The sequence below is a fragment of the Coturnix japonica genome, chromosome Z (assembly GCF_054131305.1).
Source record: "Coturnix japonica strain WE chromosome Z, WE-NBRP24, whole genome shotgun sequence".
In the NCBI taxonomy this organism is placed as follows: Eukaryota; Metazoa; Chordata; class Aves; order Galliformes; family Phasianidae; genus Coturnix; species Coturnix japonica.
Window position 1 is genome coordinate 22451477 of NC_140702.1, and position 22369 is coordinate 22473845.

General features: G+C 36.8%; 1 protein-coding gene across 1 annotated transcript in view; it reads right to left on the reverse strand.

Annotated features, from left to right (window-relative positions):
• Positions 1-22369, reverse strand: part of SPTLC1 (serine palmitoyltransferase long chain base subunit 1) — a 22735-nt gene continuing 366 nt past the window's right edge. Inside the window, exons 2-15 of the mRNA XM_015849385.3 lie at positions 21519-21626; positions 13426-13520; positions 11591-11684; positions 11178-11250; positions 9136-9268; positions 7522-7651; positions 6702-6791; positions 5948-6055; positions 5232-5327; positions 4857-4953; positions 4282-4336; positions 3354-3471; positions 2364-2437; positions 1-1797 (exon numbers count right to left, since the gene is read on the reverse strand). Of these exons, the coding sequence (XP_015704871.1) occupies positions 1704-1797; positions 2364-2437; positions 3354-3471; positions 4282-4336; positions 4857-4953; positions 5232-5327; positions 5948-6055; positions 6702-6791; positions 7522-7651; positions 9136-9268; positions 11178-11250; positions 11591-11684; positions 13426-13520; positions 21519-21626 (1365 nt within the window). The 3' untranslated portion in view covers positions 1-1703. The remainder of the gene's footprint in view (positions 1798-2363; positions 2438-3353; positions 3472-4281; positions 4337-4856; positions 4954-5231; positions 5328-5947; positions 6056-6701; positions 6792-7521; positions 7652-9135; positions 9269-11177; positions 11251-11590; positions 11685-13425; positions 13521-21518; positions 21627-22369) is intronic.

Consider the following 22369-nt stretch of genomic DNA (forward strand, 5'->3'; position numbering starts at 1 on the left):
TGCATTCCAGTCAATTTTAATTTCCATCTCACAGAATCTCTAAAGACCCTGAGAAGGCTGATAGCTCTTGAGAAGGCACATCAGTTCTTGGTCCACAAAACAGGAGTCAGCTTCCATCCTCACATTTTTGCTTTTTAAGTAGTTGGCTTGTCACAGGATTTTAGTCAAAGTTAAGAGAGAAAAACATAAATGTAAATGTAATATAAATACTTTTTCACATTGGGATGAAGTATCTGCTGTACACAAAAAACTATTCGAGTATTTCTAGTACTGGCTGTACCAGAAACAAAAGTGCACAAGAGTAACTCCAGAAGGGTTTTAACTAAAAAGACAAGGGTCAGAAGCTTTGAAAGCCACAGTCTTAAGTGTATATTAATATTAATTATAGTATATTAAGTACATAATATGTAGTACAAATTTGAATAAAATGTTTATTTAAACATTGATCTTTCTCAAAAATAGTACTGTAGTCCTTGTGGCAGCAACAAAAAAGAAAAGCAAGTACAAAACAACTCAGAATACAGATCAGGTAGAACACAAAGTTTTTTGAAATGGTACTGTTAAAAATACATTGAAATATTATTTTATTTGATTAAAAGCCATGGCTTACTGTCATCCATCTTACTGGTTTCCTCAGACTGGTGTTATGATTCTATCCATCTGTGACTACTGAAAATTACAAGAGCACAGAACTCCAAATATTACTAATTATGTTGGGGTTTTATGTGCACATATTGAGTTGCATTTCAGTAGCATGTGTACCATCTAAACACTTTGAGTGTTCATCTCTAATGCACAGCAGCTGTTTAGAGCTACAACTTAATACACACCTTTTAGTGCTTCATGGCTGTTTGAATAAGCTAGTATTCAGTTGCCATTTCAGAACTTTGGTTCTTCTTCATGCCGTTTATGCCTCCTCTTCAAAACAGGTGCAAAAATCCCCTGAATGAACATACTATAACGATATTACAGCATGCTCGCAATTTAAAGTTTTCAGTTTAAGTTGATAAGAAAAATCTCATCCATAAAATCAAATATGCATATTTACATATGAAACTGCAGTATGCAAACAGTGTGAAATATAAATTTATCATTTTAATAGCAATTATCTGACAAGGCATTCTGAGAAACTGCTTTCAGAAATGGTTAAACATTATATATATATAACCGAGTAAGAACTGAAGTTCCCACTAGGAATGACTCAATACAGCACAAAACTATTTCTTAATGTGTTACTTCTCTCTTATGGTAATATTAGGAACAGCCAATCTTCATTCTGAAAGCAAGTGAACTTCCTACGTACTGAGATGTACATTTTAGATGTTTTGAGGAAAAAAATGAATTATATACATATGTATTTGTATCTCATCTCTCTCTCCATACATGTGGTAACATTAAGGGAGTTGAAGAAATAAATTCAAGGCTTTTTAAGATGAAACCCGTAAAAAAGACCTGCGTGCAACTGTGATATCCCATTTTTAGAAATGTTACTAAAATGTAGATTTTTAATTTTAAGTACATTGTGTCATTCACCATTTCCAAATTCAGCATTCTAAACATCACTGTATTTTCACAATCCTGAAACAATCTCATTAGGCTTTAATGTCTATGGTGGATAAGCTTTAATATCTGAAGTGGAATTCACTACACAGTGTTAAACATTTATTCCCATAATTTGAGGAAAAAGGAATCCAATACTGTGGTTAATTCAGTACAGATGCTGCAGCTTCCTTAATAAGTGATGCAGCTTTGTCCAGTTCTTCTTCTGTTTGTTCCACTGTTACCACAACTCGAATACTAGAAAAAGAAAACCACAACACAAGTACATATAATCCTTGTCTTCAGTTTTAGGCTTTTCCTGTACCTATACGAACACACTATAATTTCTACCTCTAGGCAGTAATTCAAATTAAACCAGACACAAGACAGATGACTAAATGGAAATGGTGAGAATATTTTCACCCTGTTCTCCATATCACAGTATCACAGTCTCATCTGGGTTGGAAGGGACCTTAGAGATCATCGAGTCCAGCCCCCGGGATTCGAGCCTCCTGTGTAGCAGAGCGGCACTGCTACCACTTGTGCCATAGGGGGGATTCGAATCCGGGCCTCCGGTGTTGCAAGTGGCATTTCTACCACTGTGCCACAGAGACACACAAGCTGGAGATAAATTTTAATTGTTGTCTGCACATGCACAGCTCATGGAAAACAAGTGAAGATGGTGCCATGCTGATTGCTAGGAATCAGGTAGTTTAGATACAGTCGTTATTTCAGGGCATCAGCATCCTTTCTCAAAATTCTGCTGCATGAAAACACAGAGTCATATCCCATAAAATGAAATAATAACATGATTTTCTACTTACCTGGGTGGAGGAAGACATTTTTCTTCTTTCTCCAGATAGCGGGCCTGAGTTAATGCAATACCACTATTTATGCACTACAGATGAAAGTACAGACAGAAACCAAAGAGAACAAAACAAAAGGTTGATTGTATAGATGAAAATACAGTTTGGGAATTTCTAAAGGTATATCATCTAGATCATCAAATGCATATGACTATCTTCACTACTTCTATGTCAGGATAACTCTTTCCTAAATGGAAATTTTGACAGTTGTGCAAAAAGCAAATTTAATTTCAATAAAAGGTAGCCACATAAAATTAAGGAAGTTAGATGTAGCTTCTTCAGCTTCCCTACAAATAATCAGACAAAAATGCTATGTTCATTAGGCCATTCAAATAATGTTAAGTGCATTTTCAAGGATAATCAAACTTCTGTTTATGGCGTAATCTTGCATATCTGCCCCCTGAAATCTAAAATCACTTTAAAATCACCATTTATTTTACACTAGAGAAAGTAAGTGAATGTGAAGGTAGAAAAACAAAAAATACTATATTCAAACCACAGGACTCTCTTCACACAAAAAACCATGTCAATTGCCTCAATAAGCAAAACTATTGAAAGCTAGGTCTTTAATGGTTAAAAGACACCAACTGAACTTTGAACAGAAAATGGCTTGGATTCCTTTGAACATCACAGACGTTTCCTAAACAACTGCTCTAAACTTGAGATTTGAAGTACATAACAGGATAACACTATATTCTAAAGTAAAAACAAGAAATATGTACTTTTATCAAATGTTATGAATCTAAACACGTGCAGTGAGAAATCAGTAAAATATGTTTTTTAGTAGCCCTAGACTCAATGAATAAGCAGATTTCTTGCAGCATTCCTGCAAGACATTCCAACAAGTTACTAAATGAATTACCCACAAGTCACTCTGCACGTCTGCATTTCATTCACTATTCACATTGAAAGGCAATGATATATTTTAGCTGTTAGAGGGACACTTACATAATCCACAATTCTCTTGAGCAACTTTGCATCATTTTCTCTAGATCCATAACTATCTTCCAACCTTAAGTGCAATGCTGGAGAAAATGATTCTCCCACTACTCTTAAGCCAGGAATCCTAAAAAAACAAAAAACAAAAAACATAAACAACAAGAAAAGCACACTCTACAAATAGATAAGTGTCAAAGTTCTAGAAGAGAAGGATATTTCATAGAAAACATTATTAATTTTTTATTTTTTTACATTAGGAATAGCTGTTCGCTAACAGTTTCCCGTTCTAGCATCCACAGCATAACCTGGATGCTTATTTAAAATGACAAATAGTTCATACAGAAAAAATGGCCAACATTAAAAATAAATAATTAAAACCAGGCAGTATAATTAGTAACACACCACAGACTCTCTGCATGTAAAATTTTCTTCATTTCTTTAAAGCACAACAGAAAACTACAGAAGAAAATTAATTCTAAAATAATAAATACAATTTACAGTTGAGAATTCTTGTAGAAATTCAGTTTATATATTTTTACTAATAAAATGTATCAAAAAAATGAATTAATATAGTCATCTCCTAAAGCAGATACAGAACCTAAAACAGAAACTTTATTTTTCAGTAAATTTCTAGCAGTTTGCTTTATAACTCCAGAATAATCAGCATTTTACTACTGTTTAAGATTCAAGTCTCATATAGAAGAACAACACAGCATTAGTTGATTACAAGATGCTTTGAGGCATCTGTAATCTTATCTGCTAAGCTACAACCCAAACTACTAGCACACAATTATCCTACTAAGGCAGTTTTTTCAATATGCTTTGTACTACTGAGAGCTATAACGCTCTTCTAGAGACTAAATGCTCTCTACTAGACATAAGGCATCATGTTATTTTAACACCTATAAACAAGTTTTAAAAACCTGGAATTACTTACCCCTGTAAAGCTCTGTGAATTCGCTCACATTTAGTCCGAAGAGTCTGAAAAATGTCTAGACAAAAAAAAATAAAAATCTTAGATCTCCTGTTTCTACCTTAAAGTTCTGTAAGTCTATAATTATAAAGATATTTTCAAGGTTTTTAAAATTTTTTCTTATGTATGTAAATAGAATTTGTAACTCACTTCACTACTCTTGAAAATGCTCCTGATTCCCATTTCTGCGAGGAAATTACAGAGCTGACAAACTCATGAAAATATGAAGAAGTGAACTCTGAAGTGGTTCATGATTACAGTAAAAAGATGTTACAAACCCTTGAGAAACAAGGTTGAATTTGCTCCTTGATCCTCTCACCTACTCACTGCAGATTCTTAAACAGAAAATTTTTACTGATGGATCCATAGTTCTTTATTTTCTCTTATTTTCATTTAATTTCTGAAGACTAGGTATGGGCTAAACAGACCCTGTGCTTTTTATTTGAGACAAATTAAATGCTATGTCTGTCTGTCACAGTAGTAGCTGTGAGTTTTGCCTAAAAAACAACTGAAGAATAAGACGTTTCTGAATTAACTACCTGGATTATCTTCCATAATGTTCAGAGCCTCAATAGCAGCAGCAGCTAACAAAGGTGGCAGGGATGCAGAAAAGCAATAGCCTTGACCAGACAATCGCTATGGAGAGAAAAAAACATATCTTTCTATTCAAAGCAGCATTGACAGTATTTTTATTTGCACATATTTAAACCAGTTCTCCACATTGCTAAGCTAATGAAGTATTGAAAAACAGATTTTTAATTCATATACAACGTTTCTCAAAACTAGTAGGTTTCTAAACAGAATCAAATGTTGCATATCACATTACTCCTTAAAATTCATACAAGTTACTAACCTTTATGTAACTAACCTTGCCACATCATGTCAAAACAAAACAAAACAAACCCCCAACTTACCTGATGGTCAATTATAAAAGATCTTCCACAGCAAAATCCTCCAATAGAAGCCAGTGAATTTTCCATGTTTGCACTAATGAGATCTATATCATCAATCTGCAATTTAAATTAACAAGTTATTATGAGATGCCTTTAATTACATCAAAGCAATTCATAAGATAAATATTCATCTTCTTCATATTTTCATGAGTACTAGAGAAGATCCATCATGTTAACACATACTAGAATAACGATGCAAGTAGTAAGAGAATCAAGAAGTTTTATCTCACTTTTTCCCTACAGGAAAAAACAGCAATAGAACAATATGGGCTTGCTTTACAGAGCGAGAATTTTCTGACTTAACCTTAAGATTCACATATTTCTGTGCAAGCATGATATTTTGAAGTGTATGGGGCAGGAAAAAACTTAAATCATTATCTCACTGAGTATTCAAAATGAGAAGAAAATTGTGAAACTACAGAAGTTTTCACAATACTTCTAACAAATACAAGTTTTAGGGAAAAAAAAAGATTTCAAGTATACAAGTGAAATAAAAGTGTAGAGACCTGAACAGTTTAAGCTTAACTGGAAAGAACAAAAAAGTATGTTTAAGATTCTGTCATCCACTGATAAGTATTTCAGATACCACAGGCATAAGAAACTAGTTCTGCAAATTGCTTCTACACAAATCTCTTGCTTACAAGAAAAAAAAAAAAAGCAAAAAATACAGCACTTACATTTATTCCAAAGTGTTCAGTGATTCCTCTTCCATGTTCTCCAAGGACTCCAAAAGAAAGGCTCTCTTCTAAAAATATTCTAACTTTGTATTTATACTTCAATTTTATCTAAAACAAATTGCATAAAATTGAAGTCACAACCATTAGAGAATTTGGTCATAAAGTGTGTGTGGGGGGGGGGTTACAACGTAAAGATAGACAAGTAAAATATCTTGAATATTGCAGAAATGTCAGCTCTAGAGTAGTGTTCAGTCATGACAGGCATTTAAAAAGCCTTCTAGATTGTTTTAACATTAATTCTCATAAATACCAATTTTCTATTTTTGTAGTTATTATTTAATAGGCAGTCCAGTACATTTAATTCCACACACTCTCATGGTATTTCTTCCACTACCTACCAGAATATAGTCTGAACAAAATTCAGTTTATGCTAAATTACCAACATTTTCTTTGGAGGCCACTGTTTGATAGTTGCATGAGGATTTCTTTGTCAGTTCATTTTATTTTTTTAAGCAACAACTTTTTCTTAATGATTCAGTACAAACTAGCTGCAAGTATGATATACTTTACGGGTTAAAAACTAAGACCTTAAGTAGAAATTAATTAGTGTGTCTCATTACATATTAGCTTCAGATCCTAATCCCAACCAGATGTTTCAGGTCTTCTCAGTGTTGGCTTAACAATACAGCATTAATGTTTCATTAGTCACATGCATTCATATCTAAAATTTAAAAGGCAATTCAAAACCCCTTACCAATTCTGGAAGAGGGCAAATGTCTCCTGTATTCATATACAATCCTTCCACCACAATGAACCTTCGAGTTACACGGGCTTTGCGAGGATTCTTCAGAAATAAATGTTTTCAGTTAATTTCAACAATTAGTAACAAGTGAAGCTCTGAAAATCACTTGGTAAGAAAGTAATGGAAAGGAAAGGAAGATAATGTTGCCTTTTCAAGTAACCTGAGCACGTTACAAGTTGTATGAGCAGAGTATTTGTGCTTGCTGACCCTCGTTTTAGCAGCTGCTTTTGGACGTCCTTTTGTATTAGTCAGAATGAGGAGTAAGCCATCAAACTGACCCTTATTTTAGAAGACAGAATATCTTAAGAATTGAGTACAAGAAACAGAGATGTCTAAGAAAGGGTAAAAAAATTAAATAAATGATGTTGCTGATGTAAATTTGAGGGTTAGGACTAGCCACTCATGAGTTGATTCTGTGGTGTGGCATTCAAACCGTGAATTAATGGGCACAATTTATAAAATGAAGACAGTTACACAAATTTTTAGATGACAAAAATGCAAGCTCTGCAAAGAACACCAATATGTATCAGTCATCAACCCAGAGATATTCTCCCACCACCAATGCCTGTGAATTCACTGCCAGGCACTACAGCAATTAATGTAATCATTAAAGTCAATCTTAATTAAACAAGCAACATTAATTGCTCAATACAGATTTACAAAAAACAAATATATGCCTATAAGTAAAGCACCCACTGGATTATAGAATCCAGTTTAAGAACACTGGGAGAGAAGGGACATAAAAATTAAGGTATTTTTGTAAGGAATGTACCTTTTGATCTTCAGTCTCTTGCTCCTTCAACAGTCGTTCAAGGTCTGCCATATCATTATGCTTAAATAATTTGATGTTACTACGAGATGCTTGTAATCCCTTTTGAATAGCAAAGCAGGCAGCTTCATCTCTGCAAATGCAGGAAGCCCTTTTAATGTTTAATGTCAATACAAATTAGAAAAGCGACTATTAGGACTGTACTACTTTTGAGCAGACACACGTAGATAGGGGTAGTTAAAACCAGAATTATTTAAGCATCACATATTTTATTTACACTTTGAAAAAAACTATTCCAAAGATTCTTAACTCCCTATATACTACAAGCACCTTCTCTTTAAGTGTACACTGGTCTTTTTGTGACAGCAGTTCATACGAGTCCTGTATTCCATGGATCAGGTATAATACTCTAGTAACCATCCCAGAAGCTTTCACTCAATCTGCTCTGTTACTAAAATGTGTCTGTAAAAACTGCAGTGGTCCTCTGATTATTTCAAACCTTCTTTTTAATATCCCTTAGGTATCACTGCCTTGGTGTTCAAAAAAATTACCCACCATTTCTAAATCCTGGAAAAGCAAACAATATGGTAGGCACTTTCATAGCTAGGTAAACAAGTCCAGCAATCTCCTGAAGGTGTCAACTAAGTCAAACCTTTTGCATATGCTAACTGCAGCAGTTTCAGTCAAGTTACTTTAAAGCAAAGCGTGAAGATCTTTTGTCACAAAGAAGCTGAAATAGTTGAAACCTAACTCCTGGATAAAGTATACCCTGAATATTGTACCCAGCGCTGGTCATTTATCTCAAAAAACAAACAAAACTCAACTGATTCAGAAGACAAAAAAGCACAACTAAGAAATAATGTCAGTTCATTCTCTAAAAAGCAAATGCATCAACTTAAACCAGTAAGTGCTACACTTAAAAAATATTTATTCATAAAAGCTTCACATTAAACTGTGAAATTACATGTTATACAAGTATTTTGACTATTAGATGTTTAGACAGGGACAAAAAGAATTATAAGAAAATACATCAGCTTCTACTGAATCCAAACCCTTCTCTCTGGCTCAGAAAGTTTTGAGTATTGCTGTTATTTCTTTATTTGTCCCCACATGAATGATGACTCGCAATTCCCACAGGCCATACACTGAGCTAGATGAATCTTTGGTTCAATCCTTTATAGATATTCTATAAACAGGGATCTTTACCAAGCAATTCCTTGCAGATATGTATGAAAGGAACAACTGCTGTATGGGAAGGGAAAAAACGTCAGCAGGACGTAGGAGAAAAACAAATACAACCATCCATTTTCCTAAGAAAAAATCTAGATATCAGACTTAGTCCTTGCACACACAAGTCTGTGGCTTTTTCAGTTTGTTTGGATGCATTGTTGTTGTTAAGCTGAGTGCTCAAGCTTGTGTTCTCCTGAAAAAAGCAGTGACTGATTTGATTTGGAATATTTGGCAAAGGAGTATTTAAACTTTGTACAACAAAATACTTGATCCAGACCAGCATTATTTTCTAAGCAGATGGTTTAATTTGATTTATAATAACAAAAGGAAGACACCAGAAGGAAAACTCCTGAATTCGTAATTTTCCAGAGAGAAAACAATACTTACACAAACACGATGTCCCCTCTTTTTGAATATGCAGGAATTGCGCTGGCAATTGTTGCAAATCCATATGAGTATATAATAGCTTCTTCTGTCCGCATGAATTTTGCTAGCCGGTCTTCTAATTCTAAGTGCACATCTATCAGAGTGAAAAAAAATAGAAAGACCTCAGGCAGTTTAGCTATTTTTCATATCAGAAAGACTAACTCCTTGCTTTTAGCAATGATCTAATTGAATTAAACAAAATTACTGCTCATTTGTAGGAAAAGTTTTACAAAAAGTAACTTCTCAAAAAACACCACCAAACCTAGCTGCATTTAATAAAGCCTTATTTAAACTAAGAAGCAAACCAGTATTAAACTGAAACTTTGAAAGATTAGAAAAATATTTAAGTAATGTGGTTCTCTCATACTCTTACACAATGGTAATTTAGATCTGCTTGTGATTAGACCACAAGTAAATGAGGTAGAGTTCCTGGTCAATGACTAGGGAATGTAATTACTTCAGCAGAAAATAAATAGCAACCTAATTTATAGTAATTAATGAAGTCTTGTTGGCAGGCTCACAGTTCCTCCAAGCTAATGTTTCTATTGCATATAATACAGCTATCATTACAACAGAAAACTGCCCCTATCAGACTGCAATCACACAGTACCTCCTGAATGCAATACAGCTAATTCAAAAGGTGGCTATTTCATGCCACAGATCACCAAAATAAATTTGAACAATTATACACAAATTTATTTCCCAAACCAATTCAGTCAGAATGGCCTGCGCTGCCACTGTATGAAGAGATTAAGAACAATACATAGTGAATGAACTGTTGCATCAGGACCAGCCAGAGGCAAAAAGGTGACCAAAGCATTAGCTACTGTGCCTAAGCAAAATAATCTTACTGTGTGATAAATGCTTATTTTAATCATGCAAAAATTTTGTCAGTGCAAGCTTCTTCTACAGAATGTTATTCAGATAATTGTCAAGTGAAAAAAAAAAAAGAACCACAAGTTGTAGGGGCAAACAGAGATCATTATAATGCAACTTGAACAACGACCACTGGCCAAGGAGAATGTCTTTGCAATTATTCAAAAGTTCACTGAAACTAAATTTAAATGACCCAATATAAAAAAATACAGATTCTTCAATAGCCTATGAAACTTGTTTATGTCAATATTAATATTTCTAGCAAGTCTTTAAGACTGCTGTGAAATATTCAGCTTCATTCTAATATACAGACATTGAACAAAACAAAATAGGTGGAGCAACAGTTTCATCACTCAAAGGACTAGTGTGAAAAAGTTTAAAATAATCTTGAATTAAAGCCAAGGCTAAATGAAGATACAAAGATCATTTGATGTACAAACATGCCATGAATTCCAATACCTCTGACAAGACAGAAAAGTTCACAAGATAATGAGTTGATGCTTTTAGCCTCCAACTGTGTAGTTATTCATTTATTACTTGCTGGTTTCCAAGCAGCATTTCAGTATCAATGCCCATAAATGACTACTTCCAGAGACAGATATTAAGAACCTGCTTTTTCTTAACCTGAATTAAGAAAACCCTCAGTAACACCCTCTCACGTTATAAAATTTCTAAACCACAACCATAAAGTGATCAGTAAAGAAAAAGTTTGTTATGACTACAGCATTATACAAACACAGATAAAATTAGTAATATTCACCATTGAGAACAGAAGTCAGATTGCCCCCTTGTGGTCTCTTTAGAAACACGTTCCTGATTTACGCTGCAATTCACCAGGACTGGTAAATCTCTGGTGGTTTTTTTTTTTGTTTTGTTTTGTTTTTCTAAAACTTCCCACCAATACCAGCATTAGAAATTAAGAAAGATTAAGAAAAGGTGTAAAAAGAGAAAGGAACAAAATTGCTAGCTATCAACAACCCTTATCAATTACAGTACAAACTGTTTTAAAGGATAAATGCTCTTCACAATAATTTAAATTCATTTCTTACACACAGAACTAACGTGGGTAACCTACCACACATGTCTTAAAAACAATAAAGGTAGATAAGAAAAAAAAAATTACTGACCAAAAGTACCATAGAATCCTCTAGGTCCACAAGTACCAACACCGTACTTCTTCAAAGATGCTTGGGCTGCACTCTTTAACAGAAAACAAATTATGTGTAATATTTACCCCTACAATTGGTAACTAATCCTTTTACAAAGTTCATGTTGACTTTATTTTTTAATTCTACTGGTTAATAATATTAGATACTAATCTAATACTCAGCTAGCTCCAATTAAGTGTACCAGATAAAACTTCAGTTAAAAGACAAACAGCACAAAATTATAAAATGTATAATCTTCCTTACTGCTTTAGAAGTAAATTTCCTTGACAAAGTTTGTGCTTTGTACAAACTGAAGTAATTTTCAATTTCAAGGAAACACACCAGCTGAAAGGGGACTAAACACATACTATACAGTAACTGGAAGAACTCACCTTAACTTTCTCATTATCCAGAAGTCCAAGAAAATTGAATGATGCAAAGTTTATACATTCCTTGCCATTAACAATGATCTTATGGGTAGGAGGACTGAAAAAGTTAATAGAGATCTATTGTTATGAATGAATATTCATGATTTTCATCAACAATTCAACAGTATAACAGTTTTATTTTCCCTACTAAGAAAAGACAAGAGTATTTTCAAGATTCCTCATTTCCATTTTTCTTTAACTGATAACTGATGTTTAAGTTCAATATTAAGGCCAAACTCAGCATTACTCCTGTATATTCATAAAGAACTATTAAATATCTTCCAATTTAGTTTCATGATTCTTTGCTAAAAACTTAAACAAAGATGACTCTTGAAGAAATAAATATAGCTTCTCCTTAGCTTAAAAGTTACGTGATATCCTTTTGGAAGAGTACTAAGAATAAAAACAAAATTTTATTGCTACTTACTTGTTTTAAATACGTTTTTATTGTATTTCACGGAATCACAGAATTGCAGGGGTTGGAAGGGACCTCTAGAGATGATACTGAGTCCAACCCCTCTGCAAAGCAGACTCCCTACAGCAAGCTGCACAATTAGGCATTCAGACAGGCCTTGAATATCTCCAAATAACTCATGTTTTTATCATAAAGCAGTCCATAATACCAACCTTCTACTGCCTCATGCTAACTGTAAACAAACAGAAGTACTCTGTTTTACTGAGTTTCCAACTCTCTTTAAACCACAGCAGTTTAAATAAACCACATAATCAGGAAATACAAAAACTGTGAAAGCATGCAGTATTAACAAATGAACAACATCATAACAAGCGGAGAACAGGAAAAAAAGAAAATCTGCACCAAAAGCTCTGGTTTAGATAAGTTTGTTGCAATTAAAGAAAAGAGGAAATACAAGTGTTACTGCTTTAAATGTAAGTATCACATGTACTGTATTCTAAAAGCAATCTTGCTTCAGCAACTATACACTTCAACATTATAATTTCAAGAGCTTCAACTAATCATTCAGTGCTGAAAATCTCACAGCTAAGCCAATTACAAAAGCTTATGTCTGTCCATTTCTATATGCGTTGACAAGTAACAACATTGAGAACTACCATCCAAGCCACAAATGGCAAAAGCAGAATCAGGGAGAATGAAGAATCAATCATTCAGATTGATGCCGTCAGATTTGAGACCACCTGAGGAATCTGAATATGTACAGGTGCAACCTAACATACACACCCAAGGGTCTTGACAGAACTGTAAAGAGATGGACGTCACTATCAATCACATCTGAGAAGTTGTGGCAGTCCAGTGAAGCTCTCAGTGACTGGGAAATTGGAAACTTAACCATCACTAGTTTTTATAGGAAAAACAGGAAGACCCAGGAACCTACAGGTCAGTCAGTCTCACCATTGTACCCAGCAAGACCATGGAGCAGATTCTAATAGAAACAAGGGAAAGTTAAACAGAAAATAGAGAGGTGACAACCAACATAGTTTCACTAAGGGCAAATCTTAATTTGGTGACCTTCTACAACAGGATTTCAGTGTTGGTGGATGACGAAAGAGCAATGAACATCATCTACTTGTACTTACGCAAAGCAGTAGAAAATGTCCCATATGACAGTACATTCAAAACAACTTTCACATCAAGGATTCTGATGGTCCACATCTATTATTTTATGAAATAGTAACTTTTCACGAAGTGTCAACTAGCTAGGCAAAAAAACCAGTTTCTCCTGCAGTGTATTCTAAATGCACGGATCCCCTTAACTTCTTAGTTAGTAAACAACATGTTAATATTTTAAGTAAAAACCTGAAATTATGTCTGTTAGAATTACCCTGAAACAATGTTGTAGTTGAGAGCTGGATGATCTTTTGATACAGGAGGAACAAGAGGCTCTGGCTGCCATTCTTCAATCAACTCTTCTTTTTCCTGAGGAACAGAAAAGAGAACTGCTCAAAATGGATTTCCATTACTAAAGTCCTTGTACTGAAATGAACACTTGTTAAAAGCTACACAATAAATTACATATCCTACTGCATATAACCCTTCTGAGACACATGGGGTTGGTAATTTATCTACATGGTCAACTAAGGGTCCCAGTTCTTCAAAGGGAAGGATGTGTAAAAGAGATTGTGATGGTGCATTAAAAATGTCATGGTATGGTCATTAAGAGCACGGATATGAATTAGGTGTCCCTGACAAACTGAATCAATGTTTCATTCAGTCTGCTAATTATTAAAATCCTCTTCTACAAGATGTAAGTTAATACAAATATTATAATAATTGAACATAAACTGCCTCACTTCACATTTTCAAGTCTTCAACTGTGCAGTTAAAACCACCGTGACATTAAAACACTAAGCCAAGTAACACAAACGTGATTAAGACACAACAGCAAATACAAACTGCCAAACACTTGAGACAACATCAAAACGAAACCACATATCCCCCCCATCTAATCATAAAAGAAAACTTAATGCATATTTATTTTCAAAGTGCTTTAAGAAAACCTCAGTTAAATGATTTTCTGAAGAATCTGTACTGGACCAGCAAGGCATTAGACCAGTTCCATATAAATCAGCAGCTACTAAAGAATACCACCAAAACTGTTCTTCATAGCAACAAGAAAAACTCTTAAAGAGGATTACTTACTAGTATAACAAGGTAAGTCTGATATCATACTTGTTAACTAACTTTTGACAACAATGGTGTTACATTTCTATAGAATATTTAAGGATACTTATTTTAATACCTAAATAAAAGAATTGTAATCTACTTTTAAAATTAACTCAGAAACATAGATTTTTTGTTTTGTTTTCCATTAAATACTTCCTTTCAAGCCTTCAGTGTACAAGAACAAATGAAGATCATTAAAATCAAAAGGAAACAATATGTCAGAATAGCTTTTACTTTTGTGCACTTTATTCAGTTTCTTTTTACTAAGCTAACAAATAATTTTGTTTCTAGGTCTTTCTGGAATCTAAATTAGTATTCCCAAGAACTCTGTAAAGGCCTATTTTTTTTGCCATACAAATGGAAATTTCACTTTTTATGTAAGCATATTCATCTGTATTTCTAATATTTTGCAGATGTAGTTTAAATACCTTTTTATTCATTTATTTTTCATGTTAGTTTTCTATTTTTCTATAATTTTACCCATGTGGCATATGCTTTAAAGGACATACACACATATCACAATTAAATTTGTCCATTATTTTGAAATGGCCACATTCATGTAAGAAAAGGTATTTAGTTTCTTCAGCAACTGCAGAACAGATCACTGGAGCCCTGCACATAGTTGTGCATGCATGGAAATGCTACTCCATATACTACTATTTTTTACTGTATTGTAAATCTCAGGTTCAACAACATTCAGCTAATAATTTCAGATGGCAGACTACTAGATGAAGCATCCTATAAAGTTTGTTGTACAACATAGCACCAAAATGGTGGGAAAAGTATTACCTGAATTCAGGTTACTCGTAGCATGAAACAACAATCCTATCCCTGTTTGCTAAGTTGATCCACATAAAAGAACGGTATTCTGATTTTGGTTCAAGCTCTTTATAAAGACTGGGGGAAGACCTCCTTGAGAGCACCTCTGCGGAGGACACAAGCCAGCAATGTGTGCTTGCAGCCTGGAAGGCCATTAAAAAGGGGGTGGCCAGCAGGGAGAGGGAGGTGACTGTCCTTCTCTGCTCAGTTCTTGTGAGGCCCCATCTGCAGAACTGTGTCCAGGCCTGGGGCACCTAGTACAGGAAGGACATGGAGCTCTTTGAGCAGGTCAGAGGAGGGCCACTAAGATGATGGATCATTTCTCGAAAGAAGAAAGGTTGAGGAAACTGCTTGTTTAGCTTGGAGAAGGGAAGGCTCTGGAGACCCTAACCCTTCCAGTACTTGAAGGGTGCATATAAACAGGAGGGGGAATGACTGTTTAAATAGGTTGATAGTGATAGGACAAGGGAGACTGGTTTTAAACTAAGACAGGGAAGGTTTAGGTTAGATATTAGGAAGAAGTTTTCCACACAGAGTGTGGTGAAGCACTGGAACAGGTTGCCCAAAGAGGTTGTGGATGCCCCATCCCTGGAGACATTCAAGGCCAGGCTGGATGTGGCTCTGGGCAGCCTGGTCTGGTGGTTGGTGACCCTGCACATAGCACAGGAGTTGAAAATAAGAAACTACACTAAATTAGCACAGTGCAAATGAAATTGAGACCTGTAAGCATACGAACAATCCAGAGTTACTAATTTTCTCCCTGCTACTCATACTAAATTGGTAGGAGTTTCCAGTCTTCCATTTCAAAATTTTGCAGTATCCAGGAACTGCATCACAGATCAGACACCACTGACAAGACATGGACAAGATATTTTCTATATGAAATAAAATCATAGGATAGTCTGAGTTGAAAAGCCCCATCCAACCTGGCCTTTAGTACTTCCAGGGGTGGAGCATCCACAGCTTCTCTGCACAGTGTGTTCCAGGGTATAAACACTCTCACAGTGACAAATTTCTTCCTTCTACCAATTCTAAATCTCTACTCTTGTAATTCTAAACTTTTTTTCCTTGTTCTGTCACCACATTCCACCATAAAGAGCCTACCACCACAGCTTTCTGGTAGGCTCCCTTAAGGTACTGGAAGGCCGCTGTAAGGTCTCCTCAGAGCCTCCTCTTGTTTAATCACCTCAACTTTCTTAGCCTGTCTTCACAGCAGAGGTGCTCCAGATCTTTGTGGCCCTCTGGACTTGTTCCAAAAGGTTCATGTCATGCTGAGTGTTCCAGAGCTGAAAACAGTTCTCCAGGTCTGGTCTCCTGAGTAGAGGAGAATCACCCCCTTTGCCCTCCTGAACATACTGCTTTCAGCTTTATATTTACCAACATCTTCGAGTCCTTCTGCTCGTGCCTGCTCTCTGTCCCTTCTCCATCCTGCCTGCATTCAGTTTTGTGAGTGATATGATCTAGGTGCAGGACCTTGACTTGGCCTTGTTGAATCACAGCATCATAGAATTGTTCAGATTGGAAAAGACCCTTAAGATCATGAAGTCCAAACACAACCTAGCCATACTACCCTAACTATAACAATCCTCCCCCAAATCCTGTCTCTGAGCACCACAGCCAAACAGTTTTGAGACACATCCAGGGATGGTGACTCAGGCACCTTCCTGGGCAGCCTATTCCAGTGCTTAACAACCCATTCTGTAATGAAGTTTTTCCTCATATCCAACCTAAACCTTTCTTGGCACAACTTAAAGCCATTTTCCCTCATCTTTTCATGTGCCATCAGTGAGAAGAGACCAACCCCACTTTCACTGCTAACATGTTTCAGGTATTGGAAGAGAGCAATACAGTCTCCCCTCAGTCTCCTTTTCTCCAGACTACACAGCCCCAGTTCCTTCAGTTGTTCCTCACAGGGCATGCTCTCCAAGCTGTTCACAAGCCTCATTGCCCTTCTCTGGACCTGCTCCAGTACCTCCATGTCCTTTCTGTATTGAGGCGCCCAAAACTGAACACAGTACTCGAGGTGAGGCCTCACCAGTAGTGAGTACAGGGGCAGGATGACTTCCCTACCATTCCTGACACAAGCCAGGATGCCACTGGCCTTCATGGCCGCCTGGGCACACTGCTGGCTTACATTCAGACAACTGTCCATCAGCACAAGGTCCCTTTCCATCAGGCAGCTTTCCAGCCACACCTCCCCAAGCCTGTAGGGTTGCCTGGGGTTGTTGTGACCAAAATGAAGGAGCCGACACTTGGCCCTATTGAAACTCATACAGTTTACCTCGGCCCATGGAACCAGTCTATCCAGGTCCCTTGGTAGCGCCTTTCTCCTCAGGCAGAGGTACTTCCTTCCATTTTGGAGTTGTCTGCAAATTTACAGAGGGTGCACTGAATCCCCTCATCAAGATAAAGATGTTAAATAGAAGTGGCCCCAGTACTGAGCCCTGGGAGAAACCACTGGTTACTGGCCACCAACTGGATTTAACTTCATTGACCACAACTCTCTGGGCCCGGCCATCCAGCCAGTGTTTCACCTACTGGAACGTAAACCCATCCAAACCTTGAGCAGCCAGCTTCTCCACAAGGCTGTTGTTGGGGACAGTGCCAATGGCCTTACTGAAGTCCACGCAGACACTGACAGCCTTACCTTCACCCACTAAGTGGGTCACTTTGTCACAGAATGAAATCAGGCTTGCCAAACAGGATCTACCATTTGTGAACCCATGCTGACTGGGCCTGATCCCCTGGCTGACTCTAATTGATCCCTGATGGCTCCCAAGATTATCCGTTCCATAACTTTCCCTGGCACAGAGGTGAGATAGGTCAGTGATAGGTCAGTAGCTACCAGGATCAGCCCTTTCTGAAGATGGGAGTCACATTTGTCAGTCTCCAGTCTGCTGTGACATCCCTCGTTAGTCAGGATTGTTGAAGGATGGTGAGTGACTTGGAAACCAGATCAGCCAACTCCCTCAGCACTCTAGGGTGCAATCCATCTGGCCCCATGGACTTGTGAGCATCCAGCTTTCAGAGCAGATCCAAAATCATCTCCCTGTGGATTATGCGGGGCCTATTCTGTTCCCCATTCCTATCTACCAGCATAAGGGGCTGTGTTCCCAGGGAGTAACAAGTCTTACTATTAAAGACTGAGGCAAAGAAGGCATTAGGTACCCCAGCCTTTTCCTCTCATTCCTGGTCACTATGTCACTCAGTGTCCAACAAGGGATGGAGATTCTCCCTAGCCCTCCTCTTGCTGTTGTTTAAACAAGTTGTTGTTTTTTTTACCCTGATTTTCAAAAAGTCATAGAATTATGGAATGCATAAGGCTGAAAACTTTATTAAAGACAACCTGATTCCAACATCCCTGTCATCGGCAGGGCTCCCACCCACAAGATCAAATCTGTTCAGGGCCTCATCCAACCTTGGCCCCAACCACCTCCAGGGATTGCATATCCACAGCTTCTCTGTGGAAAATAATTTCTTCCTAACACACAATCTCTCCTCTCTTTTGGTTTCAAACCATTCTTCCTCGTCCTGTCACCACACATCTCAGCAAAGAGTCTCTCCCTGTTTTTTCTGTTGTCCCCCTTTAGCTACTGTAAGGCCACAATGAGGTCCCCTCCACACCTTCTCTTCTCCAAGCTGAAGAAGCCCAGTTCTCTCAACCTTTCTTCACAGGAGAGGTGCTCCAGCCCTTTAATAGTCTTTGTAGCCCTCCTTTGGACCCACTCCAACAACTTTCTTGTGCTGGGGTCCCAGGCCTGAACACAGAAGTCCAGATGGGGCCACACAAGGGCAGAACATAAGGGCATAATCACCTCCCTCACTAGAATGAAGCAATTATCTTCAGGAGACATGTCTTTGCTAGCACAAGTGTTTTGAAACAGTGAACAATATACAACTGTGTCAATACGCAAAGATTAATAACACCTTTTCTATTTGCAGTCATATCAGTCCTCAAATAATAGCTCTTTAAGTTATCGGTATTTACAGAATTATGCCACCAATTGGTAAATGTCTTTACCTATAGTGGAATCTTGGCCTGAAAGAACTGGAAGCTCACAGGAAGGAACTACATCTGCTTTTCTCTTCAAATACCTTCTGATCCTCTTCAATTCTTGAACACTACACATGCAAGAGGCAGCTCTCATGGCCTACATGATTTCCTGGCCATGCATTAAACATTCTTCTCTGAAAAGAATTTTCTAGTCTCCATGTGAATACTACTCTAATTAAATTTATTATACTACCATAATGAACATTGTAAAACTTAAACAAACAAAAACACACTACCTTTTCTTGTACATAAGGCATGGCTCCCAGTAGGGTTTCAATAGAAAAGCTCAGTATTTTTTATTGCAGAGTGAAAGGCTGTCAGATCTAGAAGGTTTCTTCCTTTTGCACAAATTGTTGTGCAAAAAAGTTGTTGGATGGAGAGTAAGTCTGTAACTAAATGATGGAATGCAATCTTTGGCAACCTTCATCAATCCTCACCGGCCCTTTGCTGCTTTTCAATAGATTATACTTTGAATAAAAAGTCTGTGAGAATCTGCATGCTTAGTATTCTGTCTAGCCATAGGTTTATTTGTTCCTCCTAAAATCCCAAACTATCAAGAAGTTACAGTCAGAGAAAGTACTCCAGTTCGTTAGTTAATTATTCAAGAGTTTCATTTCTTTTTAATTTTCTTTTTTTAAATTGAACCAACAGCAATATACACGAGCAGTGTTACGAATGCTGACAGTCAGCCTGAAAGCTAATTCTTGCACTAGGTTTCATAGTACTATTGCTACACATTTGACTAAACCCAGGAGACATGTCTGGGTGGATTTCTTCACTGTTTTAGAAGTGTGACTTGTAAGTTCACTAGATTGCACAACATATAATCTACTTCTCGTTTTCCAAGTCAGACTGGTCCTGACAGATCATGCTATATGGCTATGCAATACTGGTAGTCTTTGGTAACAAGTAGCATGTGAAGTCAGCTCTTCACTGGCAGCATCCCCAAGAGCAAGTCACTAAGAAACATCAAGTATTGTTACGTAACTGGCTGTCATAAGGGTAGTCTGAGCTCCACTGTGTGAGCTGACTTATCTCCACTGCCTGCATACAAAAATCCCAGTCATTACTTCTGGTGTTGCAGAGACTGGACACCACAGCTTGAATTAAACTAGGACAACGGAGAGGGCAAATAAGCAGCACTCTCCTTGCTGGCATGCTACTACATGTAGCTCAACAAACACAAAAGCCAGCTTGTACAGAATCTTATATTGCATTAAACAGATCAGCTTAAGCTATCTGAAGATTCTTAGTGAAGATTAAGATTTTCTTCGCTGCCTACAGCCATTTCACACACAAAAGAGCTTTTTCACATCACCTGCAAAAGTGACAGAATCCCACCATAGCTTTGATTTTTTAGTCTGCTTAAGTACTCCTCCAGCTGCAGAAGGCTTATTCACATTTTTACTTCACTGCTGTATTTATGATTACTTTCAATTAATTACAGAACTGCTTTGCATACTGCACATTTACATTATGTTATTGTAATGCGAGCACTGTACATTACTTACAACACATAAGCACTTTTTTACAGGACATTCCCTTCCAAATACAGCTGTTCATACTGAGAACATTCCTTCAATTTTCATAGATCGGACCAATTTAAATTTCCTTTATCAATTGTCAAATAACTTAAATATATCACCAGACTAAAAGGCATTTCCTCAATCTGTACTTTCCATCAAGAACAGTTAAGGCTGGAAAGGACTAAGGAGGTAATCAAGTCCAAGCTCCTTGATCAAGCAGAAATATCTAGAGCAGGCCATCCAGGAAACACCAGATACCGGTAACAAAAAGCTACAGGTGTCAATAATTAACATCTCAAGTCATACCCTTCGCTATACTGCAGCTCTTAGCACTTCAGCCTTTACTCTTCTTTGCCCTGCAACTGAAAATTAACGTATCCAGTATCCATATAGTGTAATTTTTTACAATTTTTATTCCTAGCAATTAACATTCCTTTCCACTTCTCAAGTTCAACAAACTTCACATGAATCTCATGAGAAGTACCACAGCAAGAACTTATTGTATGCAGTCGAGGGATATCTGTAAAACACATTGTACGCATTTATGTTTGTCACAACTTCTCTGGGCAACCTGTTCCAGAGACTCCCTGCCCTAGACTAAAGTCACTTTTTACTAGCTCATTAGTCTTTCCATGGTTATATTAGTTTTGTTACTTTGTTTTCTAACATTTTTAGACTCCCAAATGTCATGCTTACTTTAGAAGCATGAACTGAAGCGTTTAAGCAATTCCTTACTTAAAAGTTTATCCCTTGATATCCTAAGAAAAACTAGCATAATTTGCTGCAGCAGTGGCTCAAACACATCAGTTTCTACCAACTGTTCCCACAAAGAAAAATATTTTTCCACCATACCTTAAGTGTTAGATCAGATCGCTCTTGAAGCTTGTATGTTTTGGAGAAAATAAGCCTGATTATCCACAGAATTAGAATTCCTTCCAAAATAAGATGGTATGCAGGAGCCTGAAAATAAAGCACAAAAAGTACAATAACAAAATTCAATAGTCTCTAGTAGCAGAAGTAACTTAAGGTCTTTGTGTAGTTACGGCAACATTATTTGACACATGGTTTAAAGGATGAGTTCAGTTAATTCATTTCAGCAAGGTTACAGTCTATACTGCAGGTGCGTACTACTTCTAAAAGACTCAAAGAACACACACAGTAGAAAGATGATATTTTCTTGAGTGCTAGAACTTGAGATCACATTTTGAACCAGCCCCTGGGATTTTTCCCAAGCATTACCAACAATGCCACGCAGCTTTAAGACAGAACTTGAACCCAAAGTCATGTTATCTATTCACATCTGACCGAGAATAAAACTCAAAACACCTAACTTTTGCGAATTAACTATTCAATAAACTAGGTTTCCCAACTGAGACTGCTGTTTTGTTACCACCTGCCTGGTTTTGCAAAAGAAGTAAAACAAACAAGCAATTCCTTCCAGACAGCCTCGCTGATCGATATCAAAGAAAAGCCACAAACAGTGAGAAGAGCATGCTACTTGCCAGCAACTTCAAACACCATTTGGAAAAAAAAAAAACACAAAACACACAAAAACATCTTATTCTAACTGGAGGCAAGTCAAATGCTTGTTCAGTCGCTCACCCAAATACACACGCTACAGTCATTCCAGACTGCAGTTTTTTAAGCAGCCTGCATCTTTAAAAGATCTGTTGCAGCCTTGCACGCTCCACAGAGCTACAGGG